The following is an 18,611-nucleotide window of genomic DNA, read 5'->3' as shown; positions in this document are numbered from 1 at the left end:
CATCCTAAGCTGCTATTTGAATTATTAAACCAGCTGTATTCTCACTAAACCCGGCTCGTCTATGTGTGAGGGGCGCTGCCCGCCCTCAGGGCGCCCGGGGGAGGGGGGGGGGGGGGTGCCGCGCACGCGCGGGTGGGCGGGGCGGGCGCGGAGCGATGATGCGTTGGCCGCGCGCCGCCGCCCTTGTCCGCGGATGAGTCGCTGCGCGTGGTCACTGCTGCGGCGGCTCCCGGCCCGCGCGGGGCTCGCGCTCCGGCATGGCGGCGGCGCTCCCCGCGCGCGCCCCGTCCTGTCCTCGGCACCGGCCTCGGCATCGGCCTCCTCCGGGGACGGCGGCGCCTCCCGCGCCCCCGACACCTCGCTCTTCGTGCCCGTGCCGCTGAAGCCCGGCCTCGGCGGCGCCGCCGAAGAAGACGTGGGGGCCGAGCTCACGCGGCCCCTCGACAAGGGTGAGTGCGGGCGGGACCGTGAGAGGACCGTCAGGGGGCGGGAGCCGTTCTCCGTGAGACCCCGCCCGCCCTCTGTCCGCCAGCGCTGGAGGCGGGCTGCAGAGGCCGCAGCTCGGGCGCTGCGTGCAGCTCGGGGCCGCTCGGATCAGGAAGGACGTTGAGGAGCTCGAGCTGGTCCAGAGAAGGAGCTGGGGAAGGGGCTGGAGCAAAAATCTGATGAGGAGCGGCTGGGGAGCTGATGAGGCTCGGCCAGGAGGAGAGGAGGCTCAAGGAACACCTTCTCGCTCTCTACATACAATTGCCTGGCTGCGGCCAGATGAGGGTCGGACTCTGCTCCTGGGAAAAGCATCGGAACAAGAGAAAACGGCCTCAGGCTGTGCCGGGGGAGGTGTAGGGTGGACATTGGGAGGAGTTTCTTCACAGAAGAAGTGATTAAACATTGAAAGGGGCTGCCCAGCGAGGTGGTGGAGTTACCATTTCTGGAGGTGTTTAAGGACAGACTGCATGTGGCACTCAGTGCTTTGCTCTGGTGCGCAGGGCCTTGTTTGGTCGTAAGTTGGATTTGGTGATCATAGAGGTCTTTTCCAGCTTAATTGATTTGGTGACTATCCTGAGGGCTGTGGGGACTGGCCCCTGCTGCTTTCGGGTCCTTTCCTGCGGTCAGAGAGACCTTCCCCCTTGAGGTCCTCCCCTGCAGGTTGTCTGACCAGTGTAGCCAATTGTGCCCGTGAGAGTCAAGTGGGATAAAGGCTGTTGGGCGAGATGACACCTGCATGTGGTAGGATTCGTGGGCGTGGGCTGTGCAGGGCATGATCCATGTGCCTTCCAGCTCAGACTATTCTGCGATTGACTATGGCCAGTAGGCGTGCCCTGTGTGGAGGAAACGCTCTGCTGTTGCCCTGCTTCCTCCATTCTCTGTTTTGGCGTGGTCAGGGTAAAGGTGCTTGGCTTGGGGTGGGTCCTGCAGCCAAACTGCAAGTCTTGTGCATTCCACAACCATAACTATATCTGAAATTAAAAGGCATAGTTTCCTTCAGATATTAGTGTTACAGACCAAAGAGTTTGTCTGTGTGTGAATGTGCCTGGATCAAAAGTGGGTGATGGCTTCAAATGGATGGAGAGTAGGTTTAGATTGGGTATTAGTAAAAAAATCTTCTCTGTGAGGTTGGTGAGGCACAGGGTGCCCAGAGGAGCTGTGGCTGCACCATCCCTGGAAGTGTCCCAGGCCAGGTTGGATGGGACTTAGAGCAGCTTGGGATAGTGGAAGGTGTCCCTGCCTATGGCAGGTGACTGGAGTGAGATAGTCTTTAAGGTGCCTTCCAACCCAGACAGCTCTGTGTTCTTATGACTCCGTGATCTTTAAAGATTTGATAAATAAGAGACGAGTTCTTTTGATGTTTGCTGATCTGAAAGCATTAAGGGCGCAAATGGAATTTTTTTTCGTATCTTCTCCTAATTAAGTGTTCTGACAACATACTATTTGTCTTAACTCCAGAGTATAGGAGCATGGGCAAATGATCTTAATTATTCAGAACTGTGAAGAAAAGAATATCTGGCTTGAAAGCTACAAAAAACCTAGTAAGGATGAAGAATCCTGAACAGCTGTAATGCAAAAATCTGTGTTGTCAGACTTGTCTTTTGTATGAATAGTGCATTCCTCAGGTGCCAATGAAGATGAATGATGGCTTCTTATTTGTACATTACCTGTTGTCTCATTTATTAGAGGAGCAGTTATGTTGAATATTTTCAAAACTACAACTAAAATGCTTTGGGAAAATAAGGATAGATTCTGTTTGGTCTTTTCTAAGTTGTTGAGAAAGAACAGATTGGCTAAAATTACATGTGCTCGCACAGGTGGACATTAACTACTTCAGACAGCCTGATGTTCTTCCATGTGAGACTGGCAAGGAATAGCAGCCAGGTAATCCTGTGTGCTGCTCATCTGGATTGTTGGCTTCTATTGCTCTCTGTTGCTGTCAACAATATTTTGAAAAAACAATAATGTATTTTGAAACCAAATAATGTTAGAGAGGACTGGACGAGACCTTCCTTAACATGTAGCCATTTTTAAAGAATGAAATAAATAGTCTTCCTCTGCTTCCCCCTTCAGGTTCTAACCACACAGAGTATTATGCATCTGGGGTTTTTTTCCGTTTTAAATTCAGATACTTTGTCAGATTCTGCTGCCAAGTACTGAACTAGATTCAATAAAGAAAGATGTGTATTTATGATCTTTCTGGTTACAGTTTGTGAAGAAACTGTGTTAGTGAGTGTAATTCCAGTGTGAATTGTCTTTTTAGCTTGTTACGTGCTCAAGTGAGAGTGGTGATAGTTTTCACACTAGTCAAATACTGTTAGGAAGACTAAAAGTCTTTTTAGAAGCTTGATTTTGTAAAGCCAGTTTTGTAAAAAGTTTGTAACAGACCTGGAATTAATTCACTGTTTCTGTTTTCCATGACTTCATAGGAAGTGCACCCGTGGGTGCTGATGAATGCTTTCAGTGTTGGTGTGTGTATCTTCAGTATCAGTTGGCATTGAATGTCGTTTCTGTGGCTTCACTTGTCAGACCACGGGGCTATGCTTTGCTCGTGGGAAATGCCAGTCAGGAGAGGGCAGGTGTGGGCAGCAGTTCACGTGGCAGCAACAGGAGATGCCTGAACAGGGGCTTAGCTAAATGCACGAGGTTGCTTGGACTGGACAATGGGAGTCTAACAGCTGGGAAGGAATTCTAAAATAAAGCCCTTCAGCTGCCCCAATGGCAGCATCCAGCCCGACTGCAGTGGATTGTTGTCATCAGAGATACAGGGAGGTGACTCAAAGCTCTTCCTGCAAACAGGGTTGAAACGTCTCAATGAATCTGATGCTCTGGAGACTAACTGCATAATTTCTGAGCTTTACTGCAGTTGGGCTATCTTTTTACAGAGAACTTTAAAAATACTGCTGAGAGGTGAGAGTAATTGAGGAGTAAGAGCTTAAACACAGTTCTAGAGTGACAGAACGGTAAATAGGGGAAATCTCAAAACAGGAGTGGGTAGTAAAAGGTTGGCAATTGAGACAGGACACAGATGTCCTGAGAGTGTGTATGTGCAGTTGGATAAGCTCACATGGGCTGCAATGCCAGCTTAGTTTTGTTTAGATTTACCTTATTGTTAGGACAAGTGTTTGTGCTTAGGAAGGATCATGACCTTGGTTGTAGGGTGGCATGGTCCCAATGTCACATTGCCTTGGATAGAAACATGTTTTGGCATTGACCTTTTAATCTTGCAGTGAGACCAATGGGCTGTGAATTTAGCTGCCTGGCTGATGTTGTGTTAATTGCTAGAGCTTCTTAGGGAAGCTCTGGAGAGCACTGAGCCCTGTGCTTGCTTATGCTGCAGTTTTCCAGCCTGTCTTTGATTTCGGGGCCCTTACACAGGAGTGTGGACAGCTTCCTAGGAAGTGTAATCCCCTGGTGCTCTTGCTTCTTTGTTGCCTTTGGGAACACTTCAGAACATGAGTTAATCCATTGAGACACTCCTGTAGCTGTGCACGGGGTATGGGGATGTGCATTTAAATCTACCCTGTTCTTGTCAGCTGGTGATTTTCATTGTGCCAAGTGGACTGTCTCTGTTAGAGAGGCAGTCTCTCAGTAATCTTAGGCTGATCTCATGGGAAGTTTTCCCTGTCATGTCAGACAGTTACGGAGTGAGTTGCAGAGAGCAGAGCTTGACAGTGTTGTGTCCAGTGACTTGTGCTGGCATCTGGAGTGTGCTGCATTTATCACTCCCAGCATTTCATAATGCAGGGTTCATAGACTTGAGTTTTAAGAATGATGTATGTAAACTCATGAATATGTATTAATGAAATTTGCCTGATTTTTTTGTGAATTTCTGATCTGCTGTCGCTAGAAAGGGGACACATCTTTTTGCACTGTCATCTAACTAACATTTAATGAACTAAAAAATCAGTATGATTTTACTTGAGTAAACACCATTTTATTGCAACACTGAACTTGTCTTCTAGGGGAGGGAAAGAATTTATTAATAAATTTATAAGAGCATTTTATTCAAAGAAAGGTGAGTAATTCGTGATATATATGAAGAAACTGGTTTTGTTCTTCCTTTCTTTTATTTAACCTGAGAAAAGTAAGAGTACTGTGTCTGCTTTACCTGATCTTTCTGAAGAGTCTGTCTTGGAAGCAGGGTGGAGGGAAGAATGTACCTCAGAATGTTGATTAAAAGCTGTCACCAAGTAGTTCAAGCAGATTTGATTTTCATATTAAAACCTCTTGATAGGTACTGATAAAAAGCAAACAAAAACCCACCCCAAAACATTAATTAGTTTGTTCCATGACTTGTTAGCTGCAAGTTTCCATCTCTATGATTTCATATCAAGTACCAGGGGAGATGGCTGGCTCCATCTTCATGGCAGTTCTTACTCTGCTGCAGTTGAAGGTTTTTCTTTTCCACAAGAGTCCCAACCTCACTTATTGATTGTATTTGATTTAGGGAGAGTTCATTTCAGTCTGTTCAGCATGGAAAGATTCCCTCTCTCCAGCGCAGGGAGACTACAAGCCAGAATCTTTGGGCCAGGAGAATGTGATTTAATTTTGAGGAAGCTGAAAAATAAAGTTATTCTTTTTCTACAGGTGAAGTTCTAAAACACTTAAACAAATTCTACAAAAGAAAAGAAATTCAAAGACTAGGAGTAGAAAATGGACTAGATGGTAAGGTGTTTTAAGTTTATAATGTTTTAATGTGAAATCTGTTGTTAATTCAAATATGATATTAGATGGGATCTTTTTATCACAACATTGCTTCTTTGTGTTGTCTCTGTCACTTAGTTCAAATACCATTTCTATTTACTTTTAATAGCTTATATTAAGGTATAAGTTTTTAATTAACTCCTTCATTGTTTTATTGGGGGTTTACAAATAGACTTTTCTGATCCTGGCTACATTAATTTTATTCCTTTTTTATTGTTATTTTTTAATTTTTTTTTTAGCTCGTCTCTTTCACCAGGCATTTATAAGCTTTAGGAAGTATATAATGGAATCCAGTTCTGTGAGTGCTGATTTGCATATTATTCTCAATGATATATGCTGTGGTGCAGGCAAGTATCTGGAATGCTTGTGAAATAAAATGTGCATTTTTACTTGTTTTTGCCCTGTATACTTACATACATACATGTGCACCCCCTACTATGCTGTCAGAGAGATTAAAAATCCCTGCTTCCCTATGCAAAACACTTGTGCCCATCCTAGGGAATGTTCAGTTCTTAAACCTTCTGAAGTGGAAATGAAAGATGTGGAGGTGTTAGCAGGAAGCAGCCTGTTGTTTTACAGTGTCTGTTCAGTGCTGAAATAAAAAGAGTGCTGGTGTGTTTATCCCTCTCTTAAAAATCCAGTAGTCACTAGGGGGCACTTGGAGAGCTCTCTCCTGGCTGGTGGCTTTAGGGGCAGCTTTGTGACAGTTCCCTGTGGCACTCAGGGGTGTGTTTCCCTGCTTAGTGCATCCTGTGTTGTGATTTACAGCCCTTAACTGAGAGCAGCAGGATCAGCTTTCTCCAGGGCTTGAGCTGCACAGTGTGTGTTTATTTTTTCATTTCCATTCCTTGTTTGGTTATATATGAGCATTATGCCTTAAAACTCATATACGGAAATACTGTAATTTTTAATCTGGGTTTTGCTTGTCCAAAGATAATAATTAAATATATTACAGTTTTTTTAAAAATCCACAATAATTTTTAGTCATTGAATAATAATTCTCAATTTAACCTCCCCCAAAATGGAACATCCCCCCCCAACAAAAACACTCCAACAAACCCCAAACCACTGCTTTTTCTTTTTGTGTGTGTATGTTTGATAATAACAGTTTTTTAGATCAAGATAGTTGTTTGAAATTCTATGAGAGTTGGACAGTAGGAGTGTGACCTGAAATGAGACCTTTAAGCCCACATGTCTCCTCTGCACACCTTCAGAAGAATGAACCTGGATTTCTCTTATGAGTTGATTTTAGTATTTTTATTTTCTCTCCTAGGGGTTGGAAACGTAGAAATTGGAACCAGCATCCTAAGCCTCGGTAGCTTAGAGAGGCTGCAAATCTGTTTTTCTCTGTTTATTCATAAAAGTACTTTAAAATCTCTCCCTCTCCTCCAGCTTTCCCACATCTCATTTTTATTTAGAAGTTTTGTAGGCGAGTAGGCTGAGCAGAGAGAATATACCGAAATGAGATGCATTTTTTCATATTATTGTGTTTGTATTCCATTGCTAAATGAGTCCATGTACTCGTGTTAGTTTCCCTTTCTGCCACTGAGATAATTATTGAACTTTGTTGAGAGCCAGAAGTTGAAAGGATTACATAAGTGTGGGGTGGAAGTAGTAGAAAATTTTTTTTCAAAGTTTGTTATGAAGGTAGATGCTCAGACAAGCACACAAACTTTCTGAAAAGGATTTGTTGTTCTAGGGCATGTGGATGATCTGTTTCCATTTTTCCTGAGGCATGCAAAGCAGATCTTTCCAATGCTGGACTGCATGGATGACCTGCGCAAGATCAGCGACCTGAGGCTGCCCCCCAACTGGTCAGTGTGGTGAAGTGACTGCACTGTTTTCTTTCCTTAGTCTTGTAGAATTTGACAGACTGTGGACTTAAATGCAATTATGCTACATTTTCAGTTCTTTTCTCTGTTTTTACAACAGTTTGTGTCAGGAACTCTTGTATTTTTTTACAAGATACATCACAGTGAATTAAAAAGAAAATAAGATTATATCAGCTATGAAAGTCACTGAGTTGGTGTGGCTTTTCCAGAAAGATGTTTTCTGACAATATGTTTAGGAGGTAGCACATCAAAACATTAAAATATTGATAAGCTCAAGGAGAGAGAATTTCAGTAATACTGAAAATTATTTTGAACGTCATGTGTGAATTTCACTTTGAATCTTTGAAAGCATTGTATGACTTAGAAGATCAGTGTGTAAGACACAGTAATCTCTTTTTACTGTCTCTAAGAACTTGATATTTCTGCTTTCAACACACATTAAAATTATAAATAAATAAATAAATGCTTACGCTAATAACCAGTTTCTCCTCAATCAGTATCCAGATAAATGTTCAACAGGTCTTGTTTATTTTGTCTTTGTTTTAGGTATCCAGATGCCAGGGCTATTCAGAGAAAGATAATATTCCATGCTGGTCCTACAAACAGTGGAAAAACTTACCATGCTATCCAGAGATTTTTGTCAGCCAAATCTGGAATATACTGTGGTCCACTAAAACTTCTGGCTCATGAGATCTTCCAAAAGAGTAATGATGCTGTCAGTATGTCATATTACTTACCAACATCCTTAGTACTGGAACAATCTCATGAATTCATGTCTCTCAAGTCCTGTGGTGGCCCCAGGTGGTCCCTGGAGCCCTGTGCTTGGGCAGGTGCCTTTGCTTTGCAGTGGTGTCAGCTCATGTGAAATCAGTTGTGCATTCCTGCTTTAGGAGCAGCAAGGAACATAATTTCCCCAGGTGGAATAGTGCTGTCCCCAGAGCATGTGCTCTGCAATCATCCCTGTAACCTGCTTCTGTTCTGGAATTTGTGGCTCCCTGGGTTAGGCAGGTTCTGCTATTGGGTTTTGCAGCATAGGGACCATACCTTCTTTTGCCCATGACCTTTATTATAGCTTGTACTCAAAAAATTACCCTTGCTTAACTCCCCTCAACCTTCTTCAATGTATAAATATATTTCACTTCACTGTCCCTGAAAAATTCTGCAGATTCATATGTATTGAATTGAAGAGTAGTGCTGTATATTTCCTAGAGGAAATTCTCATTAGTGTTTTATATTGCTTCTGGCTTATTTTTGGAGGCTCCTCACCAGTATGTTTCCAGCTGCCGAGAACCAGAGCAGTTCTGAAGCACTACAGCCACATATCACATGTTAACTCAGCACAGTGTGTGTACAGTAGTGATGCTGTGATTTCTCCTTTTTTGATGTAGCATTTGTAACTCCTATTGTCAGTCTGTCTGAGCAACACATCAGAAAGATTGGCTTGTCCTAGGAGATATCTGTAATGTACCACATGTATTCACAGGGTGACTGTGGGTACCAAGCAGTAATTTTCCTTGCTAGTGATTACTGAACTTTCCTCCCAAGTGGTTTAGTGTGTGGGAGAACTTTTCAGAGGTTGGCTCCTGGATCATGTTTAGGCCCTTGGGGCTTAAACAGCTTCCAGCAGGGCTCTGCAGGTGGCTGTAGGTATGGATGGAGCAGCCATCAGCAGCAAGGAGTGTAGGGCTGACAGAGTGGTGGCCTCAGCTGTCTCTCTCAGCTGATTCTCATCTTGTTGATCTTCTGAGCTCTTGCTGTGCCAGTACAAGGCAGCAGGTGAGGCTGGCAGCAGGGCAATTGCTAAAGGAGCTGGAGCAGGCTGGAGCTTGCAAGGCTCCTTCGCTGCTGGGTCTTGCTTTATGAGCCCCCTGTACTCATGTAGCAGTTCTTTTGTGGCAGATGTGACAGCTCTAAAATGCTCAGGGGAAGGTGTAACCTCCTGCAGGAGTAGGGGAAGGCATCTAATTACAGATACCACCTCTTCATTAACCCTCCACTCTGATAGGACTTAAATACAAGGCACAAGTCTCTCAAGGCTGAGTAGTTATTTTTTGGATAAGTTCTATTACACTGGCCTAGAAACTACTGTAAGAAAATGTTTTTGTCCTCTTTGGAAAGGGGATCCTTTTATGTTCAAGAAACTTAACCTGAGATTTCTGAATGCTTTTAGAATGTGCCATGTGACCTGGTGACAGGAGAAGAACGTGTGTTTGCCAATGAGGATGCCAGACAGGCTCCCCATGTTGCTTGTACCATTGAAATGTGCAGCACTAATACACCTTGTAAGTATACATAATTGTTTCTGTCCTGTCTGTGGTACCCTTATGTGTGTTATTGCTTGGACTCAAAAGTAGTTGAACTCTTCTTTTTTCACTCTTATTTGAACAATTCCTGAACTATGATAGAGCAGTTCAAGAAACCTGGATCATCTTGGAATAGCTTTTTGGGGATAGAGGATTAGCTTTGTTTGAGCAGCCTGCAGGTTCCTTCAGTTCCTTTGTGTCTTGCACTGCCATTCTAGATGTTCTTCCTTAGTGCATCATATTATTCTTCTTTTGTTTTAAGATGAAGTTGCTGTGATTGATGAAATTCAGATGATCAGAGATCCTGCCAGAGGCTGGGCTTGGACAAGAGCCCTTCTAGGTAAGCTTCTTTGTGTTGGCAATTAATTGGCTTAATGGCACATGAAATCAAAGCTTAGCAGTCAGTATAGTCATTAGTGGTTATAGTATGTGATGCAAAATAAAAGTATTTCTTCTTCATGTCTTCTCACAGCTAGTTAGAGAGATGCTCTGCCTCAAAGGATTTGTCTGTATGACAGGAAGCTACCTGTTGTGTTTAACTTAATGAATAGGTTTTTAAAATTTTGTTCAGATGTCTCTTATTTTTCCTTCCTTGGATAACAGGGAGTATTTACTGCATTGTTATCCTTTAACATTGACTATTTCTAAGATATATATATATATATATACTTCCATTCAATTAAAACAGCAGTTTTCAAGTGGCTAGCTTTGTAGAGATTCTGCTAAGTAATGGTAACTTTAAATACTTTATAGTGTTAATTTCAAATGGCTCATTTGTAGAGCTGCATCAATCTGTTGTGTTCTCAGAGGAATGCTCATTTTGATAATTTTAGAATTTTTCTAGAGGAGTTTTTGAAACATTTTTCCTCACATTTGGGGCAGAAGTTTGGAATCTGATTCCCTCTTGACCCTTCCTTCTGTTGGTTTTCATTCTAGGTTCAGCAGATTTCTCACACTTCCTTTACTTCCTGTTTTTCCCTTTTCTGTTCTGAGTGAATTAGAGGTGAATTCATGCAGAAAACCAAACTCCTCAGTTCTGCTGTGGTTTGGGAGTTAGTAAAACATGAGTAGTAAATAGAACATTCTCAACGCTTTGCTTCATTTGTTCAGTGGCTGAGGGTACCTCTTGTTTTGGCCAAGAGGGTGCAGTGAGGTATTAGTTGCTCTGATTATCACACTCGTGATTTGTCAATATCACCTGCTGGTACGAGATCAAGAGCAGCTCTAGGGAAATAGTGAATTGTGGGAGAGGAGGTGAAATACAGTCTTCATTGTTTAGTAACCAAAACACAATTTTTTGTTACCTTAAGAGCCAGCTAAAAGCTACTGTTGCATATAAACAAATAACATTTTGCTTTTTATTTCACTGGACCTTGTTCAGGCCTCTGTGCAGAAGAAATCCACGTTTGTGGAGAACCTGCTGCTATTGACTTGGTGACAGAGCTCATGTACACTACAGGGGAGGAAGTTGAAGTAAGTAATTCTGAGAAGCTATGAACAGAACATCAGGTTCTCTTTGCTGTAAAACACGGATAAAAATGTAGGGTCCTTTTGAGGGTATCACCGCTCAAAGTTGTCCTGCAGGAAGTCTTGTTAAAATGTTTCTCAGTTTCTGTAAGGCAAAGATGTTGCAAAGTTCTTTCTTTCCCTGTTCAAATAGAGATACTGTTTTTCTGAAAGAAGATAAGTGGTTTGATGAGTTCCCTTCAGGGATGCTGCAGTTGTTTATGGGCAGCTGTTTATTTACAGTTCTGCTCTTCCAGGAGGGCACAGTGCTCTCGAGTTTACTGACTTGACAGGATGTGTTTATAGTCTTGATGTGATGGAATTTGAGTTTAAAAAGATACCATCTTTGACAACTTTATTTCTAGGTCCGAAACTACAAGAGGCTGACTCCTCTGACTGTGCTGGATTATCCCTTAGAGTCCTTGGATAACCTCCGTCCTGGGGACTGCATTGTCTGTTTCAGTAAGAATGACATTTACTCTGTCAGCCGACAGATTGAAGCCAGAGGATTAGAGTGTGCTGTCATATATGGCAGTCTGCCACCAGGTAAAGCACTCTTACTTTTATTGTTAGGGGAGTGTTCTGTTTCTTGCTGCTTTTCTTAAGAGAAAACCCCCTTGTACTACTTTTTTATTCTAAAATAAAGCAGTGCAAGTTTCCTAGTTTTTCTTCTCTGTATATCTAGAGAAAGTAATCAGCTTTCATTGACTAGTGTTTTAATCTTGGGATTAGACCTTTATTATGTACTTAATTTTGATCTTCACAGATAGATATAATTAAATGAGGTCTATCCGCAGCTCTGGGAATGATTTAAATCCCTCCTGCACCCTCTCCCCATCTGCAGCCAAATACCAATCAAATATCAATTCATTTATTTATTTATTTCCTCAGACTGTTATAATGACATTGGACTTAGTGATGCATTGTCTTTATTTTGTATGAAGTTTGCTATGGGAAGTGTTCTGTCATTCTGTTTTAGGAACAAAGCTTGAACAGGCAAAGAAATTCAATGATCCTGATGATCCATGCAAAATTTTAGTTGCTACAGATGCAATTGGAATGGGACTCAATTTGTAAGTACTTGCAGCAGGTTATGGTACTTTCAATTTCTTTTCTTTCTGGTATGATGGCCACTTTCAATTTCTTTTCTTTCTGGTATGATGGTATGATGGTATTAATTTCCTTGCTTTTTATCTTCCCAGTCTGATTAACTCATCCAAATATCTGTCTAGATAACATAGTACATACATTTCAATTTTGAAGAAGCAATCAATTTGGTTAGGCAGATCTAAGCTCTAATTTTAAAACTGATTCCAAGAATTAAATGGCTCCCTTGGCCTATTCACACAGTTCAGTGTGATACCTGGCAGGGGCTACCGGATCAACTGGAGTTAAATGTGCTAGGTTGTCAGAGTTATCATTCTCTTGCATTTCTGAAAGGCAGAGCAAGTTCAGGCCAGTGTCAGATGTATTTCATTAGTCAAGGACACACAGTCACATTGCTGCAAACTACTGAGGCATGTGGTGGTGAATGGACTGGGAGGCAATTAGGACATGAATGATGTGTGCAGGGATGATGATTCTCCTGCAACTAGCCAGTGGCCTTCTCCTGCCCTTTAGAATATGTTGTGTCCATAAGTAATATCCGCGATACCCTAATTTATAGAGGAGAAAAAAGGCTTATAAAAAAGCAACATATTTAGTTCTTCATATTGGAAGTAATTCACAAAAAAAGAATTGGCCTTTTTGTTGAAATGTTTCAGGTGTATCAGAAGAATAATTTTTAACTCCATAGTGAAGCCAACAGTCAACGAGAAGGGAGAGAAGGAGATCGACTCCATCACCACGTCGCAGGCGCTGCAGATCGCAGGCAGGGCCGGGCGCTTCGGCTCCTCCTTCAAGCAGGGGGAGGTCACCGCCATGCACCGAGATGACCTCGTGCGCCTGAGGGAGATCCTGGGCGAGGCCGTGCCCCCTGTCAGGGTGAGAGCCTCAGTCCCAGGTTATACAGCTGTACCCTGGGCTGCCTTATGGTATTCTGATCCCAAATTATTTTGCCTTCTGTCTGTTGGCAATTTGGTAATAAAACTGGGTTGTGTTGTGCCAGAATGACTTTGGATGGATGTCCCATTTGTACACTTGAAATTTTTTTTGTTGAATCTGCTCTTTTAAGGATTAAAAGCTTGAGCACAGAAGTTCTCGAGTTTCAGCTAAGTGTGCCAAATAAACTGGAGTCTGCAGGGTGCTTTGGTTTCTTGCACTTTATCTTCCATTATGTTGTTTCTGGTGCATTAACTTTAAACAATATTGAGAATTAATGGAGGTTTTTTTTCTTTGTTTTCCATTTAGGCAGCTGGCCTACATCCTACTCCTGAGCAGATAGAAATGTTTGCTTATCATCTTCCTGATGCCACTCTGTCCAACTTAATTGTAAGAATGATCAAAATATTAGCTTCTGCTTTAAAAATGAAGTATCACTAAGTAGCTTGGTAAAAACCTGTCCTTGGGAGACCTGACAGACAGCCTTGTGTGTATTTTTTTATTGATTGGATTCTTCTCTCTACCACACAAGTGACTGAATATAGGTTTAGGATGTTGAACATTTCTGTGCTACTATAAACTTGAAAGCTGTTGACACGTCAGTCATTTTTACACGTGTTTAAAACTGTGCAGCTGCTTTTTCATTCCATCTTTTCTGGATTTTAAATGTAGACATTTCAGTCTGAGGCTGAAGATTAGAGATCTAAAATTAGATAAATTATTGGAAAATTCCTGGGAAACTGGTCATGTCAGATTTCCACATATCTGAAAGCTACCTGATTTTTTTTCCCGTTTCTGTGGATTTTGTGGTAGAGCAGTGTGTTTGTAACTTTTAGAAAACTGATTTTGTGAGATCAATTTGATCTCCTCTTTAGACAGATACTAGTTCTTTAGAATGTGCCTAAACATTATATAGTAGAAATCGATTGCAATACTGTATTGAAAAAATGTTATCACAGCTTTTAGTAAACTGAGAAATCCTTGGCAGCTTTCATGGGTTTAAATGTGCATTATTGTTCCTGCTGATTTGCTGTTATGTAGCAAAATGTATATTTCTAACCTTGAAATAAAAGATTATACCTGGAGACCTCCTGGAAGACAGCCTGGTAGAGTAACAACACATCCTTGAAATTCTTAAATTAGCAATTTCTGGGCTGGCATAGTAGTATTAAGATAAAAACCTTATGTTGTTTTTGATCTCTTAAATATTCAGTCACATTTAATTAAAAAGCTCAGTGTTTATTTAATGATGTTTTAAAAAAGATTCAAAGATTTACATTAGGGAAATAATTTTGGAGGCCCATAAAATTCCCCCTGCAGGATGCATTGTATCTTCTGTTTCTCCAAACCCTGAGTATGTCTCATGTTTTCTTTGAACGCCTCTATTGGATTAATGTATTTAGCTTGTGTTTTCTTTCTTCTTAAAATAGATCTGATCCTGACATTGAGCTAAAAATACCTCAATTTTGAGTCATGCTAAGTGACAAACCTGGAGAAATTACTAAACATAGTGGTAACTGGTTCCTGTGATGTTCTTTGTAACTAAAATATACCCTTCCAGAACTGTGTTAATTGAGAGACTGACTGAGAGTGTTTAAATGTAGTGTATTATGTCTTCTCCTCTGAGCCTGTGTTGGAGAATTTAATGCAAATTCTGCTAAGTGTGGTCAAGTTGGATGTTTTTAAATTGTTCTTTCAGTATAACTAGTCTTTCAAACTCTAAATAATTGTTTGGTTTGGTAAGATAAAGTATAACAACCCTCTCCTGGAACAGCATTCTTACATTTGGTTTTATTTTCACAGGATATTTTTGTGAGCCTCTCACAGGTGGATGGGATGTACTTTGTCTGCAATATTGATGACTTCAAATTTATAGCAGACATGATTCAGCACATTCCACTAAATCTGCGATCACGATACGTCTTCTGCACTGCACCCTTGAACAGAAAAGAGCCTTTTGTGTGTACCACTCTGTTGAAGGTCAGCTATTTTTTCCTCTGAAAAATATGATGTTTATATTGGACCAAGAGGGTTTTAGTGTGCTGGGACTGTATCTAGCTGCTGTATTTGTTGTGGGCTTTGCCATCAGATCATTTGAGAGCATTCAAAAGTGCTCACAGGTAGAATAAGAAATATAAAATAGCTGGACATGTATTGAATTCTTCTGTTTTATTGACCAGAGTTCTGAGACCTGGTTCTCAGGATGCAAATTATAGTTCAGATAGCTTCTCTGCTGTTTGCCTCTGAAAATCCTGCTGCTTGTCCTTGTATGTCAGCTCTGAACTGGGAGAGATGAGAGTTGTGTTCCCTAGTCACGTGTGCACTGTTAAGCTTTGCACTACAGTGTTCCTCAAAGCAGTCATTAAAAACCAAGTTACTGCTCCTTTGAGCTGCTAGCTTGTCAAGAAAAGAAGAGAATGTGGGCTTAAGGGTGATTGCTGATGCTGTAATACAGTTATATAGAATTTAAACCTCAGAAAACACAGAGCTGTAAGTTGCTCACAAAATTATGTCACTTTCCTTTTCAGGCCTGGATGAATTGTTTTTTTTTCCTGTGCCCCATGGACTGATTATTTTGAGGAATTTGCAGTCAGCTGATTTTTCAGTTTTTCAGCTTTAATAATAATAATGTCACTTGAGACTGTTACTTTGTTAGATAGTATTGCCATTGTTCCCTTTTTGAAGACTGCATTAAACTTTTAAATAGTATAAAAATGAAACTGATATGGTGCCCTCATGTCACAAATACTAGAACCCTGCTTTTCAGAAATTGCTAATAGTTTTTAAAAAAAAAAGTGATTGATTAAAGAGTTGAAACAAGTGCCTCATTAGAAAAATGCTGAGCTTTTGGAGTCCAAGTAGTGAAGGTGTAGAGGGGCATAATGTGGTGTTAGAAGGAGGTAGGCTGTTGTGAATGCTTGTGTGAGTTAAAGTCCTATTTCCTGGCCAAGAAAACCCACTTCAGTATCTGCCAGATAGGAAGCAGTTCTTCCAAGGCATCAGTACTCTTTGAAAATTTTAGATTTAAATCTTAATTGACTTGTTTTTCTGTTAGTTGAAGAGGTGAGGTGTTTGGGTTTCAGAGCAGATTTCTGGTGCAGATTAATCTGTTTGGTTTTGTGTAGTGTGTTTCCTAAACCAGGAAATACATTTACTATTCTAAACCCTGGCAGGCCTGAAACAAGATAATTAACCAAATAGGAGGAGAATTAAAAAAGACACAAAATCCATCTGCTTTGCTGGATGAAATCAAATGCCTTCAGTGTGACACTTTTCTGGATAGCTCTGTGCTTTTGTTGCTTAACTCTGTGCGTGGCCCATGAACAAATTGTGTTAATGAGACCCTGGAAAGGAGAGGTGACTCCTGTGTTGAGTAATTAAGTAAAAGAATGTGTGACATTTGGGTTGTGTAAAACAAAGCAGGTATTTTTATGGAGTATTCTATGTATGCAGACTCTGGGGAATTTAACTCTTTGTGGATTTCTTCTTTCCTGACTAACTGAGGGTTCGACTGAATCTGCTTGTTTTTCAGTTTGCACGACAATTCAGTAGAAATGAGCCTCTGACATTTGACTGGCTCTGCAGGCACACCAAGTGGCCCTTAGCTGCTCCAAAAAACATCAAGGAACTAATACACCTTGAAGCTGTGCATGATGTTTTTGACCTCTATCTGTGGTTAAGGTATTGTCTTTCTGCTTGAAAACTTTTTTTAAAAATTTTCCCTGTTATTTATGACTTACAGTCCTAGAAGTGCAGTGTCTTCAAGTCCATATGAATGTGGTGCAGGATGGGCTCCTTTGGTCCTTTAGAGGATCTTGACAAATGCAATGTTGAGGGAATGAGTTCTGCAGACAGCAGTTTGAGTGACAGAAAGAGAAAGGTAGAAACAAGGGGATCCTAGGCTGGAGCAGCTAAAATGCAAATTAAAGCAACATGTAATAAATACTCTTTTTACCTAATATATATCCAATTTTTGTCCCATTGAGAAGGTTTTATTGTGTGTTCTTTTGCCTCTCTTCAGTTACCGCTTCTTGGATATGTTCCCTGACGCTGTCCTTGTGAGGGATATTCAGAAAAAACTCGATGACATTATACAAATTGGCGTCTGCAACATCACAAAGCTGATCCGAGCATCGCAGTCTGCAGCTGCTCCTGGCACAGCTGAAGTTGTGCCAGAAGACTTTCCTCTCTCAAAGGATGCCAGGGTGGTTTCAGGCCGTCAGGGTGCAGCCTCCACAGAGGCACTGTCCATTGCAGTGGAGGCTGCAGGACTGAGAAGAGCGAGGAGCTCAAGACCCTCTCGACTTGGTAGCAGGCAGGAGGATCTGAAAAGCTATGGACGTGGATCCCTTGCCAACAGATTGCTGCGGGAGGGACTTCTGACACAGGAAATGCTGAGGCAGCTGGAGAGCGAGTGGCAGGATCAGCACAGGAATGGTAGATATGGCATTGGTTCAAAAAGAGATGATCAGCATAGTTCAAAGGAAACGAGGAAAAAGAGAAAATAGAACCATGTCCTAATTCTGTTGAGTTTTTATTCATAAAATAAAATACTATTTTAATAACTTCTTTGGCATTTCATATTTACACTGCTGCAGCTCCTTGATGTTTTTCCTTCTCCCATGACCAGTAATGTGAAGCACTCAGAGAAATGAACTCTTAAAAGCTCAGAGGCCATAAGTTTGTTTTTACCACTCAGCTGTATACTCTTTCAATCATGGTGTTCAGCATAAATGTGTGATCTGCTGCTATGTGAAAATTTGAATTTGATGTCTTCTTGCAAGATATCTTCTCATCATCAATAAATGTCAGATATTCCACTAGTAATGAATTAGGTACTCATTCCACCCCTTCCCAAAGGGCAGAGTCTAACAGACCACAAAAAAGTAATGAACTACCTGGAACAAAATCAGCTCAGAATGGTGATAGGAGTCATGTGCCTCTAACCATTGTGTCCTGTGAAAACATGGAAGGAGGTGAAAAGCATTTGTGGTAATATATCGGGAGTGGTGGAATTCTGGCCACAAGAATTTTGGAATGAATTTCAGTTCTGTAATCTGATGGTTAATTATGATGCTGTGTGATTTGGTTTTCATGTGAGCAGCTTTAAGGTGTGCTTTTGAGCTCCCAGTATGGGTACTGGAGAGTGGAAAGAATCAGATGCTGAAACTGCTGTGTATTTACAGAAATGGGTTTTCAGCACTTGTACATGCTGCTGGGCTGCCTGAGGAACATAACGCTACAACTGGTATTGGCTGTGTACAAGTGCACAGGTCCTGCTTGTCTTAGCGTTGGGAAACCTTTGGGATTCAGACTGAGTTTCACTATCAGATATCTGACTTTCTGAAGTGATCAGCTGTGTTTCTCTGCAGGTTGGAAGTTTGCTCTGAATCCCCTTTTCTTTCTCCTACTATCCTTTATGCTGCTGTTCAGAAAGAAATCTGCAGCAGTTTGAAAAAATGTTTTTACAGCTGTTTTTAAATGTAGTTCATGTACTCTTTCCTCATTGTTTATTAAAAGGCAAGCAGTGTGTAAATGTTTCTAGTCCACATGATCTCCTGCTGGTTTCAGTACAGTACTGATGGGAAGAGAAAGTTTTAGGTCCTTCCTCTGCAAAACCACATCTTTTTTTCCTCCCCCAAGAAAAACCAGGCAACTCTGTGTGTGTGGCAATGGCCATGTGAGTGTTGTGGATTTTCTGCTTTGCAGATGAGTAATTGAGCTTTACTTTCTCAGA

At 41.4% G+C, this 18,611-nt stretch overlaps 1 protein-coding gene across 1 annotated transcript; it reads left to right on the top strand.

The window, feature by feature from the left end:
• Positions 1-176: 176 nt before the first annotated feature.
• On the top strand, positions 177-18,371 carry SUPV3L1 (Suv3 like RNA helicase). Its single transcript, XM_083866364.1, has 15 exons — positions 177-449; positions 5,077-5,154; positions 5,433-5,540; positions 6,893-7,007; positions 7,572-7,740; positions 9,196-9,307; positions 9,591-9,668; positions 10,710-10,801; positions 11,200-11,380; positions 11,814-11,907; positions 12,598-12,817; positions 13,184-13,264; positions 14,678-14,854; positions 16,407-16,555; positions 16,896-18,371. The coding sequence occupies exons 1-15, from the start codon at positions 194-196 to the stop codon at positions 17,380-17,382; spliced, it is 2,397 nt and encodes a 798-aa protein (XP_083722490.1). The 5' UTR covers positions 177-193; the 3' UTR covers positions 17,383-18,371.
• The last annotated feature ends 240 nt before the right edge of the window (positions 18,372-18,611 follow it).

The sequence above is a fragment of the Zosterops lateralis genome (assembly GCF_965231275.1).
Source record: "Zosterops lateralis genome assembly, chromosome: 8".
NCBI classification, from domain to species: Eukaryota; Metazoa; Chordata; class Aves; order Passeriformes; family Zosteropidae; genus Zosterops; species Zosterops lateralis.
The sequence above is the reverse complement of the archived record's forward strand: the minus strand, read 5'-3'. Positions and strand labels throughout refer to the sequence as shown.